A 23,787-nucleotide genomic window follows, 5' to 3' on the forward strand; every position below is an offset into this window, starting at 1 on the left:
CAGTTCAGCTGAAGAGGGATGGGCATCCGTAAAGAAGTTTGTCAGAAAAAACGTACGTATGAAGACCGTAACTGCGAAGAATTGATGGGTAACAGAAGAAATACTTCAGCTGACCGATGAAAGAAGGTGGTACAAAATATTCAGGGATATTATCGAATACAGAAAAGAATGTCAGGTTGGAACCAAAAGCGAAATTGTTGCAAGAAAAATGTGAAAAAATCGAAAAAGAAATCATTGTCGGAAGCATTGATGCAGAATACGGAAAACTCAAAACAACTTTGTGTGAAATTAAAATTGATGGCGATAACATTACGTGTTCAATGAGAATCCGAATGTTGTGTTAAATGCAGAGAAGAGAGCGGGAAGGTGGAAAGATAACATTGAAGGTTTCTAAATGGAGTAGTTCTGTGTGATGGTATGGTACAAGGAGAAACAGAAAGTAAAACAGAAGAGGTAGGGCAGCCAGTATTGTAATCAGCGTTTCAAAGACCTCTGGAAGACTTAAGATCGAATGATGCAGAAGCGAGAGTTAGTGCGGGAACTAACACACAATCAGCTTAACAACTTATACATCTAAGTTCCTGAACAGAATGACACACAGAAGACTGGAAACGATAATTATGTATCAGATGACGATCAGTTTGGTTTTAGGAAATATAAAGTCATCAGAGAGGCAATTGTGACGTTGCGGTTGATACTGGAAGCAAGACGAAAGAAAAAGCAAGACACGTTCCGGAATTTGTTCACGTGGAAAATCCGTTTGACAGTGTGAAATGGGGCAATGTGCTCGAAATTAAGAGGAAAATCGAGGTAAGTTATAGAGAAAGACAGTTTATAAATAATATGCTATAAAGTCAGGAGGGAACAATAATTGAGGAATGCCAAGAACGAAGTGCTCTGATTAAAAAGAGTGTAAGACAGAGCTGTAGTCTCTCGCCCCTGCTGTTCAATTTACGAGTATGCATTGAAGAAGCAATGGCGGAAATAAGAGAAAGAATCAAGTGTGGTATTAACATTCAGGGTGAAAGGATATCAGCGATAAGACTCGCTGATGCTATTGCTGTCCTGAGTGAAAGTGAAGACGAATTACGTGATATGTTGAATGGAATGAACAGTCTAAGGAATACAGAATATGAATTATGAGTAAATTGAAGAAAGACGGAAGTAATAAGAATCAGCAGAAATGAGGACAGATGGAAACTTAACATCAGAATTGGAGTTCGCGAAGTTGCTGAAGTCAAGCAGTTCTGCTATCTAGGCATCAGAATAAGCCATGACAGACGGATCAAGAAGGACATCAAAAGCAGCCTAGCATTGACAAGAAGGCATTCCTGGCCAAGAGTAGTCTGCTAGTATCAAACATAGATCTTAATTTGAGGAAGAAATTTCTGAGAATGAACGTTTGGAGCACAGCACTGTACGGCAACGAAACATGGACTGTGGGAAAACCAGTACAGAATCGACACAGTTGAGATGAGGTGCTACAGGAGAATGTTCATGATCAGATGGACCGATAAGTTAAAGAATGTAGAGGTTCGCCAAAAAGTCGCCGAGGAAAGCTGTACATAGACAACATTGACAAGAATGCATGAAAGGACGCCTATTAACACATCAGGGAATATTTTCCATGGTTATAGAGCGACCTGTAGAGGCTACAAACTATAGGGGAAGGCAGAGATTGGAATACATGATGTAAATATTTGATGACATATGGTGCAAGTTCTACTCAATGTTGGCACAGAAAATGAATTCGTGGCGAGCCGCGTCAAAGCAGTCGGTGGACTGACGACTTGAAACAAATATGACCAAGAAATTGGCCAAATGGTCGTGTCTCCTACCACCCACTACTGTGTACTTCACTGCAGCCTGGGCACCACTAGGCTTGAAATTGGTGGCCGCTACTGGCCGGAAAACTGAAGACGGGCACCGACAGGTGTTGCTAGTAGGTACATTCATGTACTTCTTAGTTTAAGTTATTTATGTGTTCTAATATAGCTGGATTCTTATTACATATGAATAAGAGATTCTTAAACACCTCATTTAAAGTTGTTGTAAAATTGTTGTTAATACATAAGCCAAAATGTCTTCTTATTGCATTCACTTGTACAAGTGCGGCTCTAGTACCGGCCACTATCCGCTAGTCTAGCGGTGCCCTTGGCTGCAACGAAGTACAGCGTTGCGTGGTATGGAACAAGAGCATTTGGCGAATTACTCTATGTATTGTGGTATTGATCTTGCCGATGGATCGTTCATTTTGTCCCTCACACAGTTAGCAATCTTGTAGAAAAAATACTTATACAACTGGTATAGGAGATACGTAACAACCTTTTATCGAGTTATTTGTAACACGGTTTTGCTATTAAAATGTATGTACTATCGTACTTAATTTCACACTGTATGAATGCTTTCACAGATCTGGAGATGGTAACCATGCTTACCGAACCCGGTAATCGACAATGAAGCTTATTTAGAAGCGATCATGTCTAAGGAGTTCACTTTCTTCCAAGTAATTGATACAAATCACCCCTTACCAACCAAGTTGATTTAAGTAATGGGTTAATGTAATTACCAGCTCTGTTACCAGTTACAAGGTTTAGTTTTTATATCCTTCACAATTATAGGCCACAAAAAATTCTTGCCCCTCAGCCTGCCGCAATTTGCAGAAGGGTGCAGAATGAGATATTCACTCTGTAGCAGGGTGTGCGCTGATATGAAACTTCCTGGCAGATTAAAACAGCGTGCCGGACTGAGACTCGAACTCGGGACTGAATGTGGATCACTGGAAACGTTTTGCTTGGCCCGATGAATCAGGATTCTTGGTCCACAAGTTTGGCGGTATTGTCCTAATACGCCATCATCCACGCTGACAGCTGCTAGAAACATGCACCGCGACACGGGTGCAGAGTAGTGGTGCAAGTATGGCGGGCGTTCTACTGGCCTTCCTTAGGACCCGCTGCATTCCTTCTTGCTTAGTATCTTCCGCAAGGGCATTGGTACATTCTACCAGCATAGCTGTCTACGTCGCAAGGCCTAAATCGTGCTGTTATAGATTGAAAAGCATGATAATGACCTCACTTTGATGTCCTGGTCATACATTTGTCGAATCTAAAGCCGATGGAACACGTTTGGAAAGTTGTCGCGGGAGACCTCGCGCCCATAAATCACCGGCTCATATCTACGACAATTGGCAGACCTGTCCGGAGGTATCTGGTGACAGGTATCCCCGTAAACCTATCAAGGATTTGCCCATTCCATGGTACTGAGAATCGCTTCCGCGTTTGGTTCCAAAAGTGGGCCAACAAGCTATTAATCAAGTAGTTAGATGTTTTAACTCATTAGTGTGTACCGAAAAGGTTCATTGCGTTTTTCCACGATATTTGTATTCTGTCTGTTCCTCCATCTTGGTGGGGGCTAGTGGGAAGGTTTAAGTTGGGTAATAGAGGTTTCAGTAGCTTCATTTATACAGTTTATCACGATATCTGTTTCTTTTTCTGTGTCGCTTGCTGATCCCATATCAGTAAATATGGTTTGAAATTGCAGTCAGTTTTCCTTTGCATTTCATTACGTGAGGGAATTATCAGCGACGTCTTCGGAAGGCTGGAAGATTGGTCGAGTTGAGTGTCTCCAGCCCAAGTTTCCCAAGGATAATACGTGAAGCGAGCCTACATCGCTCGCAATTACTTCCAAGGAAGCTATCATCGTATTTCTTACGGTCACCATGCATGTATCTACCACTGATTGTGTTTTCGTCGCTGTTTGCGCTTTTGTAGAAAGATTTTCTAATAACATGATGAGAGTTTCCTCTTATAACGATTCTATTATCGATTTTTCCAACGTGTCCTGCAACACTGCAGTGAATGACATGCGTTAAATCGCGTAATATTAATTCGTGCTTTCTTGTCTGTAGTATTAACATCTACAAAGTGAATGATTTACGTTAAGAATTGCCAATTTCGTTCCTTTATACAGTACTTTGTTCCCATTGTCACAGGCCTAATTTATACACTCCTGGAAATTGAAATAAGAACACCGTGAATTCATTGTCCCAGGAAGGGGAAACTTTATTGACACATTCCTGGGGTCAGATACATCACATGATCACACTGACAGAACCACAGGCACATAGACACAGGCAACAGAGCATGCACAATGTCGGCACTAGTACAGTGTATATCCACCTTTCGCAGCAATGCAGGCTGCTATTCTCCCATGGAGATGATCGTAGAGATGCTGGATGTAGTCCTGTGGAACGGCTTGCCATGCCATTTCCACCTGGCGCCTCAGTTGGACCAGCGTTCGTGCTGGACGTGCAGACCGCGTGAGACGACGCTTCATCCAGTCCCAAACATGCTCAATGGGGGACAGATCCGGAGATCTTGCTGGCCAGGGTAGTTGACTTACACCTTCTAGAGCACGTTGGGTGGCACGGGATACATGCGGACGTGCATTGTCCTGTTGGAACAGCAAGTTCCCTTGCCGGTCTAGGAATGGTAGAACGATGGGATCGATGACGGTTTGGATGTACCGTGCACTATTCAGTGTCCCCTCGACGATCACCAGTGGTGTACGGCCAGTGTAGGAGATCGCTCCCCACACCATGATGCCGGGTGTTGGCCCTGTGTGCCTCGGTCGTATGCAGTCCTGATTGTGGCGCTCACCTGCACGGCGCCAAACACGCATACGACCATCATTGGCACCAAGGCAGAAGCGACTCTCATCGCTGAAGACGACACGTCTCCATTCGTCCCTCCATTCACGCCTGCCGCGACACCACTGGAGGCGGGCTGCACGATGTTCGGGCGTGAGCGGAAGACGGCCTAACGGTGTGCGGGACCGTAGCCCAGCTTCATGGAGACGGTTGCGAATGGTCCTCGCCGATACCCCAGGAGCAACAGTGTCCCTAATTTGCTGGGAAGTGACGGTGCGGTCCCCTACGGCACTGCGTAGGATCCTACGATCTTGGCGTGCATCCGTGCGTCGCTGCGGTCCGGTCCCAGGTCGGCGGGCACGTGCACCTTCCGCCGACCACTGGCGACAACATCGATGTACTGTGGAGACCTCACGCCCCACGTGTTGAGCAATTCGGCGGTGCGTCCACCCGGCCTCCCGCATGCCCACTATACGCCCTCGCTCAAAGTCCGTCAACTGCACATACGGTTCACGTCCACGCTGTCGCGGCATGCTACCAGTGTTAAAGACTGCGATGGAGCTCCGTATGCCACGGCAAACTGGCTGACACTGACGGCGGCGGTGCACAAATGCTGCGCAGCTAGCGCCATTCGACGGCCAACACCGCGGTTCCTGGTGTGTCCGCTGTGCCGTGCGTGTGATCATTGCTTGTACAGCCCTCTCGCAGTGTCCGGAGCAAGTATGGTGGGTCTGACACACCGGTGTCAATGTGTTCTTTTTTCCATTTCCAGGAGTGTATATCACTGAGGGGAAATTAAATGTTAGCACACTGAATCCAGTGTTTTGAAAATACATATTGTCGCTCCACCGTACCCAACTTCTCAGTCGTTCCCGACTAATTTGGTACCTGACTACGTTATTACAATTGAGGGCTATAGCTAAACTTCAGTAATAATTATTTAGAATAGTAAATGCGAAGGAAACTCTCGTTTTTAGATTATGGATTTCCTGCCTCTCAATATAACATGATACTGATTGCCATTGTTGAAGTAGGGCAAGTTATTCAACATTTTTTGTTGTAGAACACTCCCCTCTCAGGTGACGTTGTTGTATTCTTTCGTGGTGTCTGTAACATTTATTTAGAAATCTTCATGACTGTGTCTAAATTATTGTTGGCTAAGTGTTGTTCGACACATTAGGTCTGAGTCATTGATAGGTGAAACAAACATCGGTAGGTATTATTTGTGCACGACGTCGATTAAAGCGATCTATTAGGTAGCAACTCCGATAGAAAATCCTGTTCTATAATACGGATGGTGCCATCGACAACACTAGCTGATTTCTATTGATGATAATTAGGTCTATTTATATAGACGTACGTCTTGTCTAAACTGAGGTTATCATTTAGGGTTCTGTCCTATTGTGTTTATCCTTTGATGCATGGATAGCGCGACATTTTTCGTAATGGTCCGCCGCGTTAGAGGAAGGTAAGTCGCAAGTAACAAGCCTATTTCAGGATCCTAGCGTTGGTGGAGATAGGAATTCCGAATGTAGCCTTTTAGGAGTGCTTGGGTTGTGGTTAATCTAGCAAAATACTTGTTCTCAGTTGATGGCATGGCGTCCTGGCCCGACATATTCTTGTAGGCCATTCCTGTATCTGTCTTCGTTGTACTGTAAAAATCTCCGAACTCGTATACCAGTGAATGTGGTTTCGAAAACTGTGGCTTTTATGCATGCGTCGCTATTTTGTGGACTTGAACGACAATTGCACCATATTTTATTTATGCATTGTTTGCAAGGATATGAGTATCGCAGTTATTTAAACATTGCCTCATCGCCCGACGTACAACTATAGGGGACAATCGTGTTCCGTGAATTGCTACACATGCTGCTCGACGCAGCCTCACAAGCCGTGGCGCAAGCTGGGACCAGTCTTACTACTACAATGTCTAGTCACATTAATGTGACAGCCTGTCAAGAGCCTAGTAACCACCGCTGCGAACGAGCAGTAAAAGAGTCAACAAGGTTGTGGCAGATAGCACCAGAAAAGTGGAGCCAAGCCGACTGGAGTGCCTTGACCAGAACTGCATTAGGTTTCACGGTGGAGGGTCTGTGGCTTGAACTGATTCCCACAGATTCTCGACTGGGTATAAGTCCGGGGAATTTCGTGGCCTGGGGATTACCGTAAACTCATCCTGTTGCTCTTCGAATCACGCTCGTACGCTGCGAGCTGTGCAACACGTTGCATTGTCCTGCTGGTAGATATCATTGTGTCGAAGAGAAACAAACAGCGTGGTGCTCAAGAATAGTTGCGTACTTTTGTTGGTCCACTGTTCTCTCCAGATTGACGAGATCACTCAGGTACTGCTACGAAAAAATTCCCAAGAATATAGCGCGCGCTTTTCCCACGTGGACCCTTTAGGCGATTGTAAGAGAGCGTTTTCTTTCAGACGTTTCAATCCGACGGAGCATAAGATGTAGATCAATATTCACTTTGTCTATAACACTTCTCTTGTGACGAAAGATAAACAGATGGGACTTTCAGATTGTTTCACAATGAAGGGTTTCGCGACCGAAAGTCTTAGCTGCTTGTGAGGCATTCGGATTGTATGGTCGTACCCAAGAAGCTTTTCTCTTCCTAACGTTTCGTCCCGAGCTGCGCTGAACATATTCAGAGGTGGTCACTGTTCCGCTTAGGCTTTCTAACTGGCAGAATGGACGTCGGAGGGCGAACCAAAGATGAGAAGAAGGCTCTAGAGGAAGCTGACTCTTGTTCGACAGAGATAATCCTCAATAATTGATTGGTGTCTGTTAAAGATAAAATGATCGATTTTGTAAGTTTGCTGTCCGCTTATCAATTCGTTACCTGACTTTTCTTCTTGTGTGTAAATTCTTCCCATGTTAATATATTTCGAAGACTTCTCTATGTAGTTCTAGATAACAGTTCATTTTAGATGAAGAAAAATTTTCCAAAACCGTAATTTTATCTACAATGACGAAATGATTTTTCCATTTATTTATAAAGAAATATGTAAAATGGAGATTATTTTAACAGTAAAGAATAAGTCACGGCTCTTAATGATATACGGGCAGTAGTACTACAGAATCGACCATTGAGTAATGTCTTCGGCAGTTGCTAATCCACTGCTAGGTTTTCATTCTGACAAATACTATCTCTGACGATCAAATGAAAGATTCAACCACACCCCATGTTCAGCGTATTTATGTTTTCTTATAAATGTGATCCGTCAGACGGGAAGACTCAGCGGAAGATTTCGAGAGCAGCTCTGAACAAAATTTCGGAGTGTAAAAGTACGTCTCACTTTGCTCACAGAAAACAAACGCTGATCCTTTCGTGGAGGAGTCTCATTGCGAACTGTGTGCTGTTACAGTTCTGGTCGGCGTATGTGCCGTGCGGCGCGCAGTACCTGGACGCGGTGCAGCTGACGCTGGAGCAGATCGACCTCGTCAAAAGGATCATCAGCCTGCATCCGCAGCACTTGGTACTCGCCACTTCCCCCAAGGGTGAGAATTCCTGTCTCTTTCACCAGTACATTACTATTAAAAAAGGTAATTTAATGTGGCGCGATACGCAAATGTTAAAAGGGTATTTTGCAGCTTCAAGGAAAGTTGATTCCTGATATTTAGGTACCTGTTGTAATTTCGTTTGTGCGTTTGATAAGTGGTGTCCCTCTAGCAACTGAAACGATCGCAGTGCTTACTGCAATTACTGCAAGAACAATTTGCTTTGTGAAAAATCCTTACTGCTTACTGGTTATTGATGTTTAACTAGCTATCCAGCACTGTAGGTTTATTTGTAATTATACAGTAGGTCAACTTCGTCGAAGTTAATGGAATGAAGTACAGACTTCATGCAGATAACTTACTTGGGTCTTCTGTGCACCTCTTCGTGACCCTGAAAGTTCTTGGATATAATTGCACTTATGATTTTTAACCGTGAATCGGACTACCTACTTTCAGTGTGCAGGAAGATGGCAAGAATGTGTAACGTGTCTTTGGAAAGTACACAGAGTAGCGGACGATAGCTGTCAGTGTTTATGTTGCAAAGAAATGAATTTCGTAGAACACGACATTACATCCTCATCTGATTATAATTTGGTGTCACGTTTCTGACTACCATCCAGGTAATTCCCGATCCTTGCTATCTTCTCAGAAGGCGACGTAGGTTACACAGGGATTCTAGTTACTTAAGAAAGGCATACAGATAAACATCTCATAATGAAAATATATTACCAAAGATTTCATAGTCGGTACCTCATACTCTTCATGAAAATTCAACGTTAAAATCTCTTGATAACAGGACTCAAACACTTACTTACATAATTCGTCACAGTGTGGCGTAAGGACAACAATACTTTGTACAAACGCTAATTACATCGACCCACTTCGTTCCTCGTTCAAAAGGCACAAACCAATTTTCACTGACATTACGTGTCACAAAATCAGTAAATAATTATTATGAATGTTATGGAACTGTTGACGCTCGCAGTCAGTTTACGACACAACGGATCTAATATTTGTGATTGTGCTCTTTACGTGTACGGCGTATTGGATTAACATCAGAAGGGAAGTATTATTAAGGGAGATTTATTAATGATATTAGCAATGGTGCTTCCAGTTGTCATTCATCAGAAGGGAAGTATTATTAAGGGAGATTTATTAATGATATTAGCAATGGTGCTTCCAGTTGTCATTTTTGCGTCGCTGCATTTGCAGTTGTCTGTCTTCGTCGTAACAGTCCCAACCGGTCGCCCGCCACGATCAGTCTGTTCATCATTCATCCTTGCATTGTCTACTGCAGTTGCCGTCCTCTCGGCACAACCCTCCCACACGATCACCCGTCACGATCACTCAGCACACACCTTTGTCTGCGTTGTGATTTAGCGGATGATTTTTATCCTCTTTTTCCTGTACGTCCCATTAACTTTCGCCCTTTGAAACACCAAACACTACCGCTCCTCTCCCTTGGTCATGGAACCAACCACCATACGAGCAACAACAATTTGTTCGCGCTCGCATTCACTTGTTTCGGATCTAATACACCCGAAATTAACTACAACACTGTTCCGGGGCCGGCCGAAGTGGCCGTGCGGTTAAAGGCGCTGCAGTCTGGAACCGCAAGACCGCTACGGTCGCAGGTTCGAATCCTGCCTCGGGCATGGATGTTTGTGATGTCCTTAGGTTAGTTAGGTTTAACTAGTTCTAAGTTCTAGGGGACTAATGACCTCCGCAGTTGAGTCCCATAGTGCTCAGAGCCATTTGAACCATTTGAACTGTTCCGACCGCGAGTGGCACTTGAAATGTATTGAGGACATTGAACAGGTTTCTTTCGTGCTTAAACACAGTATAGCAACCTGCAGATGTGGCTAACAATCGTGCGGCCTCTCTCAGTTTATAATGGGAAGAATTTTGAGGAAGAAAAGATGGCCTTTCAGTTCAAAAAAATGGCTCTGAGCACTATGGGACTCAACTGCTGAGGTCATTAGTCCCCTAGAACTTAGAACTAGTTAAACCTAACTAACCTAAGGACATCACAAACATCCATGCCCGAGGCAGGATTCGAACCTGCGACCGTAGCGGTCTTGCGGTTCCAGACTGCAGCGCCTTTAACCGCAGCCTTTCAGTTGGCGCAGATCAGAGTGACGACATTCGAGCGTTAACCTGCCGTCGTGAGAGAGAAGACAAGCAAAATAATCCTCGTAGTGGTCGCACGGAGTCAACTACATAAGCTGACGTCGGCTACAAACACCTTCGATCAAAGGATCCCGTCATCCCTCCGTAATGCGGAGCTGACCAATACATGTAACAAGCAAGAATAAAAGAAAACGAAGATATTGTATTGCCGATGGATAAACAGTGGCAGCAAAACTGGCCTGTCGGGAGAGCAAAGTATCTTTTAACGTGGACTAGTCACTGTATTCACATAAGTAACAAATCAGTCTGGGACATTTTAACCCTCCAGATTCTGCCCGCATCGACGGTTTGTGATGTGACTATGAAGTGGAAACAGTTATACTAAGACGAGAAAGGCTTCGTGTGCTGACAGACAACCGAGAGTTGCAAGGAGGGGTAGTAATAATAGCAAGAAATCAGCGGAAGGAATCAGTCGTGAATTCCGAATTATTACCAACAAACTGGCCAGCAGAACAACTCGGTGACGTTTCGCATGGAGTTAAAAGAATGGGTTGCAATGATCGAGCATCTTCTCATAAGCCACGCATAGTCGTCAATTGTAAACGAATCTTGAGCTGAGCTTTTGGACAGTGGAGGATTGGAAACCAGTGATTTGGTGTGATGAATCACGCTATACACTGTTGAAAACCGATGGAAGGTTCCAACAGCGATGTAGAGAGGAGGTGCTGTTCGGTATGGGGGTGTTTAACGTTGTTCATATGTCGTAGCCTTATTGCGCTTAAGAAAACGCTAAATGCAGAATGATGTGGACACGTTTTACAACATTGTGCACTTCGTACAGTAGAAGAACAGATCTAAGACATTTTTTGTATCAGCATGACGGTGGACCCCTCATAAAAGGGCATCAGTGAGGCAATTGTTTGTGGACAACAACATTTCTGAAATGAACTAGCCTACTGGCGTCTCTACCTGAATCCGACGGAACATCTCTGGGATGAGTTGGAACATGAACTTCGCTCTAGACCCCAGCACTTAACATCACTAGATTCTCTAGTTTGGGCTTGAGACGAAGAATGGATTGTCATTTCTGCAGAGACTTTCAGACACCTCACTTAAAGTGTCCCCAGCAGAATTCGGGCCGTCACAAAAGCAAGGTTGGACACTCCCCCTATTAGTAATACTGGAGCTTATACTGTGATAATTATAGCTCGCAAGTGCGCCGAATACATGCGACTGGATACACCTGACAATACTGTAACGACTCGCCAACTGCGAAACCTTTCCCATACGATTAATTTGGTTCATAGACATTACTATGGTTGCTAGTACAAACCCTGTATCATCATGGAGCACAAATATATCAGGTCAGACAACACCCTGAATGCAGGCTGAACCAACAACTGTGGTTCTCTTCAACGAAAAGTGTAGGATTTGTCTATCGCCTGATGATTGGCGTTGAAGAGACTGGAGGTGGGCAGATCGTGTCACACTAGTCGCACTGGTTCAGCAGGAAAGTGAGTCCCGCATGTTATGGTCGGTCTCGTGTGTGGAAGCTGGACGTCTCTCAGCGATATCGATAATAGTATGACAGCTTTTCAGTATCGGGTCAGGAACCAGTTTTACACACAGCATTACAACGATGGGTCCGCCCTTCGGAGTGGTAATGCTCGAGAACACAGTACGTACCGCGTGCGCACCTTTCCACAGGAATGACGGCCTGAGAAGTGTGCTGATGTGAAGGTGACCGAAAATGCTCTGGACCCGTTGAAATTTATGTTTCTTTACGTTGAAGCAATATGCCTCACATAGTGGATGATTTTAGGAACCGCGTCGTGGACGAGTGGAACAGACTTCCACAACAACATCTCGGCCGGATAGAATACCAAGGAGGCCCATGTTACAGTGACGTGGTGGCTCAAGATGATACTGAACTTATTCAGCAGTCGATTTAGATGAACTAGCTCTGCTAAGTTATGCACTTCCTAACTGTTTGGTTTCTGATCTGTTTTCTATTCATACTACAGTTACGTTGCGTGCTTGCCTTCAGTCTCACTTCAGCTGACCCCGGGGATGGACGGATCGCCACGACGCAGGATGTCAGGCGGCAGAGGGTTGAAACGGGATTATAGGCAGATGAAGGGCCAGAGAGACTTGGATTTATTTTACTTGTACATTTGAACTATGTCGGTGCGTCATAGCGACCACACCCCTCCCTACCACGTGAGGCGAGCTGGCTGAGGCAACAGCCATAATCCAGCCAGCTGCCTGCACACGCGTGACCAGTTTTGCTGATCACTGTGTTTAGTGTGTGGCACGTGACCACGTTGCGTGCGTCGCGCCACAAATGCCTCGCACAAAGGCAGTCGGAGCCATCTCTGCAATGAAGCACTGTGTCCCAGGGGCCGTTGGCGAGCGGCGCGTCCACCGTTATGGTGGCAGACAGTTACCATGCACAGGATACGACCTACTGCCCTCGGGGCAGGAGTCGAGGTTGCTGATGCAGTAAGCCAGGGATAGCCCGTTGCACCGGGGTACTGAGTTCAGACAGTGAATTCAGTGAAGGTACCTGGTGCCGCGAAAGAGATCCAAACTTGTGAATCATACTGGAGGCTCCTAACGTAGCCCCCATGTCCTGGTAGAATTGCTTGGCTACAAATGAAACTCCTACCGAAATAACAGCTGTCTATACCAAGTATCAGTGCACCTGAAGCGCAAATGTTCCGCTTGTAGTCAAGTTCTGCACAACGCCACTGGCACCCGTTGATGGAGCAATCACCGCTGGCAGATTTCACCGAGCACGCCTGGCCCATCTCGAAATAGCTCAGTACTTGTATTACTGTAACCCAAATGACAACACTGACCTCGGTAGCTATCACTGACTGCTGCAATACTCCACCATATATTCCCACTGATTTGCCCAGAAAATAATAGTTGCGCCCGAGCACAAACGTTCAACAATGAACAGATGATGAAACGCTTTTTGAGTTGGTTAATTTTTCCGAAACAAAGTCGATATTTTTGTGAAATTTATCCAGTAATATTAGTTTTATTTTTCAGTAGAAATTCATTGAATAACCAGCTTGAAAGCATTCTTAAGAAATGATTCATATAACACGCTCCAAATGTCTAACCTTGCAGGGCAGTGTGAACTACAATAAAAGGGCATGACGTGTTCTGAGAAATGAAGTGAGTCGTATGAGTTCAGAAATTTCGACAGATGCACAGCGTGTTATTTGGGTTGCTTTCGTCTACATACAGCACTACCATTTCACGAACGTATGTCAAGATAGATTGTTGTTAAGGGATTTTTTAAGAGCCATGAGGGTTTTTAGGCGTGAGAAAATCGGAAGGGTTTAACCATTTATAATATATTCAAGCAAAGTTCCGTGGAAGTTTGGTTGTAATCTTTGGTTACGTCAGGTATATCTGAAAAGGAACCGTTTGAGTGCGAGGTCGCAAAATGCCAATGATGTTTACGGCAATCGACATCCCGTATATTGTCTATCAAGCAACCACAATATTGGCTGTTAAAGGCAGCAGGGCGGGAACTGGACGTACCTAACGACGAGCACAGCACGAGGCTACGGAGCGCAGCTGAATTGCTTAGTCAACGGGTAATTCCAAACAGTGCTAAGTGCGAGTGCTGTTCATACAAAGTAGAGCAATGGCAATGATAAACAAAGCATACATTTCATTATATCTATAACAACAGCTTGCGAAGTTGACATTTCGTCAGAAATGAACGCAAAGCATTTCTCTCAATGAGAAAGGAGTGGCCGATGAAATATTAGCGTTTCTGCAAGATCAGTCAGTGAAATGTGTGGTGCTGTAAGCGGACAATGTACGTGCGGAGTACAGTTATGATGAAACAGGCTCAACAAGTGAAAGTGACACTGAAGCGATTATCGAGCTATATAGTTCATCGTCCTTGTTAGACAGGGATGCACAAATCCCGTTTCCAGTGAAAGGTAGTGACGAACAATCGTTGTCCAGCCAGCAGTTACTAAACACAATTACTCAAGTAGAAGTTCATCTGCAGAAGTGTAAAAAAAGGAAATTGCAAACAGATTTAGAATAAGTCCGCAGCAGTGTGACCGTGTAGTGCATGAGAAAAACTACGGATATTCAAGGGAGGACATGCACTTTTTGCAAAACCTGGTGTTCGCGTGTTTCAAGGATTCTCGATATAGTTTACAATACATTCATGATAGTGACCTTCTACGCTATGCTCATCCTATTTCTCACAATATAAATGATTTCAAGGGAAGCAATGGACGTTCGGATATCTTCCAACAGTGGTACAGAATTGGAAGATGTAACATAACGAGATTCAATCAAAGCGTCAACTTGATGATGCACAGAAACTGCGGAATCGGCACTACAGTTTGTAGATGAGATAAACCAACTTTTCCCATCTTTCGGCAACGAATTTGTTTTCAACTCCGACCAATCGTGATTTGAAGAAAAAATATGATAGGAACCCAGGAAATTAGAGGTACCAACATAGTTTCATTAAGATCAACTAACATTAATGCCCTAACGCGATCGCATTAATTACGCCGATTATAGATCTGGATGGTAAACTGTTTGGAAAGTTATTTATTGCGCTGTGAGAAGTTGGAGGTGGTTTGACCACTACGATTCTTTCTCGTGTGCGTGACCTGGTAAGGGTGGTAGGGAATATTTACGTCACAGCAAGCAAGAGAGGCACAATGAACGTAGCAGAGCTACAACTATGTTATGATCACCGATTTTGTCCAGCAACTGGTCAAAATAACTTGTTCTTCCTCGATTACTGGTCAAAATATTAAAATCTTACTCAGAATGAGATTTTCACTTTGCAGTGGAGTGTGCGCAGATAAAAACTGTGTGCTGGACCGAGATTCGAACTCGAGACCTTTGCCTTTCGCGAGCAAGTGCTCTACCAACTAAGCTATCCAAGCAAGACCCACTACCCGTTCTCACAATTTTACTTCCGCCAGTACCTCGTCTCCCAGCTTCCAAACTTCATAGAGAGCACTTGCCCGACAATTACAGTAAATCTGCACAGCGAGCAGGTTTCAGATGTGCGTTAAGAACAGCAAGACTCAGGAAACCGTTTTGAGAAAAGGAGTTTGTAAAACTCTATCTCATTGATGCTGCAGAACTTTTTGTCTCACGAATGTTAGCAGGATTCAAGAAATCGGCCTTTACGAGCAAACCGTGACACGACGCGTAAGTGTAACGGCTGGCGATGTGCACAGGCAGTTAATAAATAATTCTGAGGAGTTTCTTGCTTTCTGTGTTTCGTTGGATGAAGCAACAAACCTTAGAGATACATCTCAGATACCGATATTAATACGAGCTGTCGATAACGCTGCGCGTGTAAAAGAAGATGTTTTCTACTTAGTGCCTTCGAAAGGGGCTGCGACGGGTATAGACGTACTCCAAGCTGTCGACCAATTGATTGATGGTATCTGTATGACTGGGATTAGTTAATCTCAGTAACCACGGACGGAGCACCGGCAATGCGAAGCCATCAGAGAGGGCTCATGGCACTGGTGTGCAAAAAGCTAGGACGTACAGAAGAGACGTAAGAAATTCACTGATTTGTACAATGAGATTCACTTTGTGCAAAATCAGTTACGTTAGAAAACATCACATAAGTTGTTGTGCGTATTGTAAACTGTGTGAAGACTCATGGGCTTACTCATAGTCAGTTTCGGCATTTCTTGCAGAAATTACGACTACGTAATTTACTATACCGAAGTAAGCTGGCTCAGTGGAAAGATTTTTTAATTTACGTTTGATTGTCAAGAGTGAACCGAAATTAGAAGATCTTTGCTGGATATCAGGCCTTGCGTTTCTCTGTCTCACGTGAACAGCCTTAACGTCAATTTATTAGGTAAAAATAATTTAATTTCAGACATGTTGGAAAATGTAAATGCTGTTGAAGAAGCTTCCTCTTTGGGAGCGCCAACTGTTGTCTAAATCACTGCACATTTCCTATCCAAGGTTTGGCCCACGAAAGGCCTGTATTTCAAGAATACGTGTCAATAATTGTAAAAATTAAGTAGCAATTTCCAGCAGGATTTGTAGATGTTACTGGTGCTTTACACGACCGCTTTCAGCTTCAGTTGTACATCACCGACAGATGGAACTGATCTACATGCAGTGCAATACAAGACTGAGGCACGAGTTCTTTGTATCTCAAAGTACAAAGGAATTCTTTGAAAATTTTCCACAGCAAGAATTTTCACTCCTGCATCACGAAACTGCTAGAGTTATTTCTATGTTCGTGTCTACTTATGTGTGTGAAAGATTTTTCTCCATAATGGAAATGAATAAATCAAGGTTTCTATCGTGTATTAGAGACGAATATCTTCGCAGCTGATTGCCTTCATCTGTGCGCCGTGCTTTTGTGCTCGACATTAACTTCATTGTTTCTCATCACCAGTGATAACCATGTTTTGAATTTCTTTCTTTTTATAATTTCAAATTATTTACTAACCGTGCCACATCCTGCTCCATGTTGCATAGACGAGCATTGTTATCTAAAAAATTTGGTATTAAACTGCTTGCTGAAGGGGTACTTACAAGCTTAAAAAGTATCCTTTAATTATTCAGAGACGTGTTTGGTACCACCACGATACCTAACTTGGGCATACAATCTGGCATATTTAGGCATCATTTGTTTTATGTCTTGATTTAGATTCGTGACGTTTGTTGATAGGGCGATGGAATAACACGATACCTTCCGATGACCGCACTGCACACTGTGAAAAGAACAAGACATGGCCTCAAGTACAGGGTATCCCAGCTGGTGGGTAAAGAGAAGCGGCGACGTCTGTGTTTAGAGTGAGAGGTAACGGTTCGGTTTCTCTGGTTACGCGTCCGGTAAGTGTGCACACTGTGGCCATGAAGTTCAACACCTGTAGCAGTTCCGCATGTGTGCAGAATTTCTGACCGGTCTTGCCATAGAAAGTTGATCTCTGCACTTCCCGGACATTCATTTTCTGTCACGTTCCTGATTCACATGCTAAGTCAGTATTAGCTGTTATTTTTCCTTTCATAATTAAACTTGCGACCTCACACTCAAAAGATTCCTTGTGAGTTTTGTGACTGTGTATATAGTTCACAGGGTGCTCGATTATTCTCTATTTGATTTGTGCTTATAGGTCTCCCCGTTTCACGTTGCCTCACTTCCACGTTAACTCGTAAAATTCGCTGGGAAATGGGAAACATGCAAGGTACCGGTCGGGAGCACAAAATATTCAGAGAAGATGCCGCTTGGAAATATTACATTAAACCTATGCATCGAACCATGTTCTACATAAAAAAAATAGCTAGTGTAAACAGGGTGAGTCACCTAACATTACTGCTGGATATATTTCGTAAACCACATCAAATACTGACGAATCGATTCCACAGACCGAACGTGAGGAGAGGGGTAGTGTAATTGTTTAATACAAACCATCAAAAAATGCACGGCAGTATGTTTTTTAACACAAACCTACGTTTTTTTTTAAATGGAACCCCGTTAGTATTGTTAGCACATCTGAACATATAAACAAATACGTAATCAGTGCCGTTTGTTGCATTGTAAAATGTTAATTACATCCGGAGATATTGTAACCTAAAGTTGACGCTTGAGTACCACTCCTCCGCTGTTCGATCGTGTGTATCGGAGAGCACCGAATTACGTAGGGATCCAAAGGGAACGGTGATGGACCTTAGGTACAGAAGAGACTGGAACAGCACATTACGTCCACATGCTAACACCTTTTTATTGGTCTTTTTCGCTGACGCACATGTACATTACCATGAGGGGTGAGGTACACGTACACACTTGGTTTCCGTTTTCAATTACGGAGTGGAATAGAGTGTGTCAGGACATGTCAGGCCAATAGATGTCCAATGTGGTGCCCATCATTTGCTGCACACAATTGCAATCTCTGGCGTAATGAATGTCGTACACGCCGTAGTACATCTGGTGTAATGTCGCCGCATGCTGCCACAATACGTTGTTTCATATCCTCTGGGGTTGTAGGCACATCACGGTACACATTCTCCTTTAACGTACCCCACAGAAAGAAGTGCAGAGGTGTAAGATCATGAGAACGGGCTGGCCAATTTATGCGTCCTCCACGTCCTATGAAACGCCCGTCGAACATCCTGTCAAGGGTCAGCCTAGTGTTAATTGCGGAATGTGCAGGTGCACCATCATGCTGATACCACATACGTCGACGCGTTCCCAGTGGGACATTTTCGAGCAACGTTGGCAGATCATTCTGTAGAAACGCGATGTATGTTGCAGCTGTCGGAGGTTTCAAGCGTCAACTTTAGGTTACAATATCTCCGGATGTAATTAACATTTTACAATGCAACAAACGGCACTGATTACGTATTTGTTTATATGTTCAGATGTGCTAACAAAACTAACGTGGTTCCATTTTAAAAACCTAGGTTTGTGTTAAAAAACATACTTCCGTGCATTTTTGTATGGTTTGTATTAAACAATTACACTAGCCCCACTCCTCACGTTCGGTCTGTGGAATCGGTTCGTCAGTATTTGATGTGGTTTACGAAATACATCCAGCGGTAACGTTAGGTGACTCACCCTGTATAAATCTTTTACTCAAGTGAAAATAAGACGCCTTTCAAGCGTTCCATAGTTTCTGCCTCCCTGATGCCTCCACTTACATATGCAGCCAATATTTTAACGTGTGATACACACAATAATCGTTTATTGTGTGATATGGTACAGCAGGTAACGAGAAGCCCTCTTTCCCGCTTAGCCTTCGATAGGAATATGTGTTGCTAATATCAAAGTCACGTCAACATCCCTAAAGATGTATTCAGACTGTCAACATCTTGTCAATTCCCTAAACTGTTCGAAGAGAATAGAGCACACATTTATTCTAATTAACCGTTTTCCTAAATTATTTTCTTTATTGCTAATATACGCCCTTTACGGGTAACTTCTCTATTACTATGTGAACCCGAGAATCCCTTTGTTTAAGGTGTGGTGATACAGAAGTGTGTTGAAAAGGAATAGGAGATTATCTCCAGCATCAGCAGGGGAGGACACTGGCGTAAGTAGAGATAAGATGGGCTATACATTATGACATCAGGAAATAACTTTCATGGCACTACAGAACTGCAAAGGGAGGCAGGACTTTAACATTGCCTACAATTGTTTTAGGACGTTGAGTGTAACTATTATGAAGAGCTTGCACAGTAGTGAAAGTCACGCTGGGCACTTGAAGCTGTGTTGTTACACACAAATCATTTTATTCCTACTACTTGGCGTAGGCTTCAGATTTTTCTGTTTTTCAAATAATCTTTGCCATGGCGTAGACTATATTTTTAGCAGAGAAGAAATAAAGTGAATTTCGTAACTTTTCTTCATTTGTAGGACAATGCCACTCAGTTACATGCTTTTGTGTATCTCTGGCGTAAAAGGTACTAGCTAACAACCAGCAAACCCCAATTCTTTAGACACTCGGGTTCCCATATATAAAACAGCTTAAGACGCCTTTAAAACTGAGTTACTGTGTTAAATATGTGACGTTAAGTATGTAAGCGAGAGTCACACTAGTGATGCTTTGTAATTCTGCTTGGAAGTCGCTAAGTGCTCTAATTATGGAACACTGAATGACTATAGTGTGGAGACCTTGCGCTCCATTTTTACCAAAAATTATTTTTTACAGCTTCTCTGCTTTTATCACGACATAGCACATGAACTATGATCCATATGATAATATAATTTTGCAGGTCTAATCAATCATAAACGTAGATGCTGTGTGGAATATGTGCTGCGATAAATTAAAGAAGTTACAATTTAATGAGTAATACATGATGCTGCTATTTTCCTGTGTAAAGAACGTAAATTTAGTAAGCGTTACACACTTTTCCTTTCATCATTTTGTGCTAAGTGTCAGGAAGAAAACGATTAGAAAGGCTTTGAAATCACGTGTAAAATTTAACAAATAGACAATTCCCGACTGTAATCCTTAATGTTACACTTTTAATATAAGGTTGACCTCTTAATGCGTAGATTATGGCAGTTTTTAAGTTTTTGAATTAAATCAGTAATTGCGCGAACCCCTGAAAAGTCTGGAAGCCGTTAGATAGGCAATCTTCAAATAGAACAGGGTTCTGGGTACTCTTAATACTACAGATACTTTCTTCAGAATTCTCAGTTACATGACGTTAGTGCGGAGGGCTCTTGCATGCAAGAAGTGCAACTTGCTACTACGTTGGGTGATGAGATTTAAAAACGAACATATGGAGAGCTAATAACAATTAGCTACGAAGTCAATGGCAGGAGTCACAACTAAAAGCGCTTTATGCGTTCGTTATCATAAAGCCACGATGGAACTTGTACATTTCGAAAATACAGTGAGAACATAAATACCGGGAGAGAGAAACTTCTAACTTTGTCAAAAAGTGGAGATGAAGAATTAATTGAAGATCTTGCGACACGAAACTGAAGAAGATGCCTCGAAAAACTAAAGATTTACGTGTACCATAGGCAGGCCGGTACCGGTGAGCCTTCATGGCCTGTTCGGGCGCAGTTTAGTTTGGTTTATATTAGCTTGTAAGTGGTTCCTTTCGTTCCACTCGTTCAACTTCCACGATAGTGATATATTTGTACTTATTTATCGAAAGAATATATTCCAACAACGGCGGAACAAACGTTCTTTACTTTCCACATGCGATAAGTGATTGTAATGTTCAATATTTGCTTTAGCTTCCCCGTGAACCAGTTGCATGTTTTTCTTCCTGTAGAAAGATTGAAGATACAGGCTAAAATTGAATATTGGTCGTTCATATGTTTCGCGACGTGTCGCCGCTTAAGGAACTTAATATCCTCACAGAGAAAAACTTTATAAGAAAGATTATTGGACTTTGTTTTAAAACTGCAGTTTCGCCATTCAGTAAATAAAAAAAAACTACTGATAGATCGATGCTGGTACTTCATCGTTGCGAAGCAAAACGAACCGCTTTCAATTCAATTAAAACGAGCAAAAATCGGTTCCATGATCACTTTGAGTAAGAGGAATAATGTGTTAATCTTTTCATGGACATAAAATGGTGTTTGAATTAAACACAGTGCTATTATTCTCAATAATAATACAGTGCAATGAACTTACATTTGTAGTATCCTAGTATTCAGAAAGCGAAGATGAATAATTGAAAACAGTCTAACAACGTTTTTTTTAATATAGAATTAAATTTGATTTTTGAAAACGATTACTGGTGAAATATGAAATATGTAGCATTACAGTGGTCTAACAGAAACCACATTAAATTACGATTACTTTTAATAATGATTATTACATAGCAGTACATGAATAGTTTTCTGGTCTACTGTGAGTAGGACCAGGAACAGTCATTTGTTTCATCGGTGTGCCATCATGCAGAAGAGGAACACTGCCGCAAGGGTTAGCTACTGTCAATAACGGACTACAGTCTACATCCACAACTACATATTTATCCACTCGCGAATAGTGCCTGGGAAGAAAGATTGTCGATAAGCCTCTGTATTGGCTCTAATTTCTCGTATTTTCTCCTTGTGGTCAAAACGCGAGGGGGAGGGGGGGAGGAAGAAGTAATATGTTGTCCGACTCCTCCTGAAAAGTGCTGCTTGTAAATTCTGCCAATCTGCCAATGGAGTTTGTTTGGCGTCTGCGTAACGCTCTCTCGCCAGCTAAACAATCCCGTGACAAACGCGCCGCTCTTCGTTGGATGTTCTCTATCTCCTCTAACACTCCTACCTGATAGGGATCCCAGATAGACGAACAGTACTCAAGAATCGGGAGAACAAGCGCATCATAAGCCACTTCTTTCGTGGGTGAGTTACACATCATAAGATTCTTCCGATGATTCTGAGTCTAGTGTCTGCCTTTTCCGCTATGTGTTTTATGTGGTAACTCCACTTAAGATCACTCAGTATATCATAGAATGAAGGCTTTCACGGCAGGTGTTGTCATCACTTAACACTTCCAGGCTGAGATGCCGTGGTCCATACATAAATCTCTCCCCTGACGTTTCGCCTTCGACTGCGGAAGGCATCCTCCGAGGACAAGCGGCGAACTGCAACGAGAGCGCGAGTGAGCGCCGTATATATAAGCCATCCAGAGGGCGACGCTGTCAATCACGTGACGTCGGCTGTGCTATAGTCTCTGATATTGCCAACTTTCTCAATTGAAATTAATCGATTGTCACGCTCTTGCTGCAGTGTTGGCATCCATATCTCATCCAGCTTAATGCCTTCATCTTTTCTATTAAAATTATTGCAGTGTTTCGTAATCTCAAAGACATCTCTGTACATTCTCGCATAATAAAGCGACGTCTTTGCTATGACGATCGTCTCAATAAACTTTATTTCACTGTGAATAGTTAAGCCTAGGCATTTTACGGCAGATTCTGTCTCCAGCTCTTTGTCATCAGTAGTGTAGCTGTACAGTAGTGGATTTCGTTCCCTATGCATGTGACAATGACGATTCTGTTACCTTCCATAGTAATATCCTATGCGTTTGTTTCATGACTGCCTCTCTTTTTGACCACGAATTGAATAGGTAGTATGGCAGTAAGGTTCGTAATAAACTACCTCCATATGATCCTGACGTACTCTAGTGATTCTGATTTTTTCAGTGAATACATCCATGTATTTCGATAACTAATTGTGTAGTTCCGCTCGCTGTTGTAAGTCAATACCAACAGATTTAAAAAATTTCTCTTAAGTATGAGCTTCTTTAAGTTGCTATCATTGTACTGAATTTATTGAGTGTTCATAGAATAATTTGAGTAACTCTTGTTCCAATAATCTTTACTTTTACCTATTGTCAGATCTAGCCATGTTTTACTTTTATTTGTACGAAATCGAATTCTGTATTTTTCCCATCACTGCGTAAGTAGTATGTACCAAAAGAGACAACAATTTCTGCATTCCCATCATGCAAGACTTTAATGCTCAGATTGCAACTCCATGACAAAGTTCTCACTACTACGAACGTCCAACAAAAGGCTCTATTTCTCACATTTACATTAACTTGTCTTAGCAACCTGAGACTTCTCGACATCTGCAATTGGGCAGGTTCGAGCTGGCAAGATTAGTACTTTAAAAATACTAGTAATCCTTTTAAGTAAATCAGTCGATATGACTTTTACATTAGCTGCTGTATCTAATAAAATGATAGTCGGATAGTTTCCTACCACAGCGTTGACTGCAGCTTGAACTAAATTTCTACACTGTTCCTTGCACATAGTAGGATCAGTATACAATTCTTCCCTGATATTTTTACCATAATTATACCCTGACGTGTTGATTTGGTCGTTTTCGTTGCCCTCTCTTCCTTCAGGAACCGAAATTTGAAGGCGAAATGAGGTAGCTATTAGTTCTTCAAGTTTGACATGGCTTGGCGACCAGCATCCACTACTTCAGCTACTCTGACTGCTGCGTTTTATGTACGCCAGTTTGGTTCAGCTGTACTGTATTGGATTTGTTGTTTACTC

At 42.8% G+C, this 23,787-nt stretch overlaps 1 protein-coding gene across 1 annotated transcript in view; it reads left to right on the forward strand.

The window, feature by feature from the left end:
• The window catches only part of LOC126252367 (dipeptidase 1-like), a 392,132-nt gene that overhangs the window by 167,748 nt on the left and 200,597 nt on the right, over positions 1-23,787 (forward strand). Inside the window, exon 5 of the mRNA XM_049953258.1 lies at positions 8,022-8,154. Within this exon, the coding sequence (XP_049809215.1) occupies positions 8,022-8,154 (133 nt within the window). The remainder of the gene's footprint in view (positions 1-8,021; positions 8,155-23,787) is intronic.

Source organism: Schistocerca nitens, chromosome 4 (genome assembly GCF_023898315.1).
Source record: "Schistocerca nitens isolate TAMUIC-IGC-003100 chromosome 4, iqSchNite1.1, whole genome shotgun sequence".
Lineage (NCBI taxonomy): Eukaryota > Metazoa > Arthropoda > Insecta > Orthoptera > Acrididae > Schistocerca > Schistocerca nitens.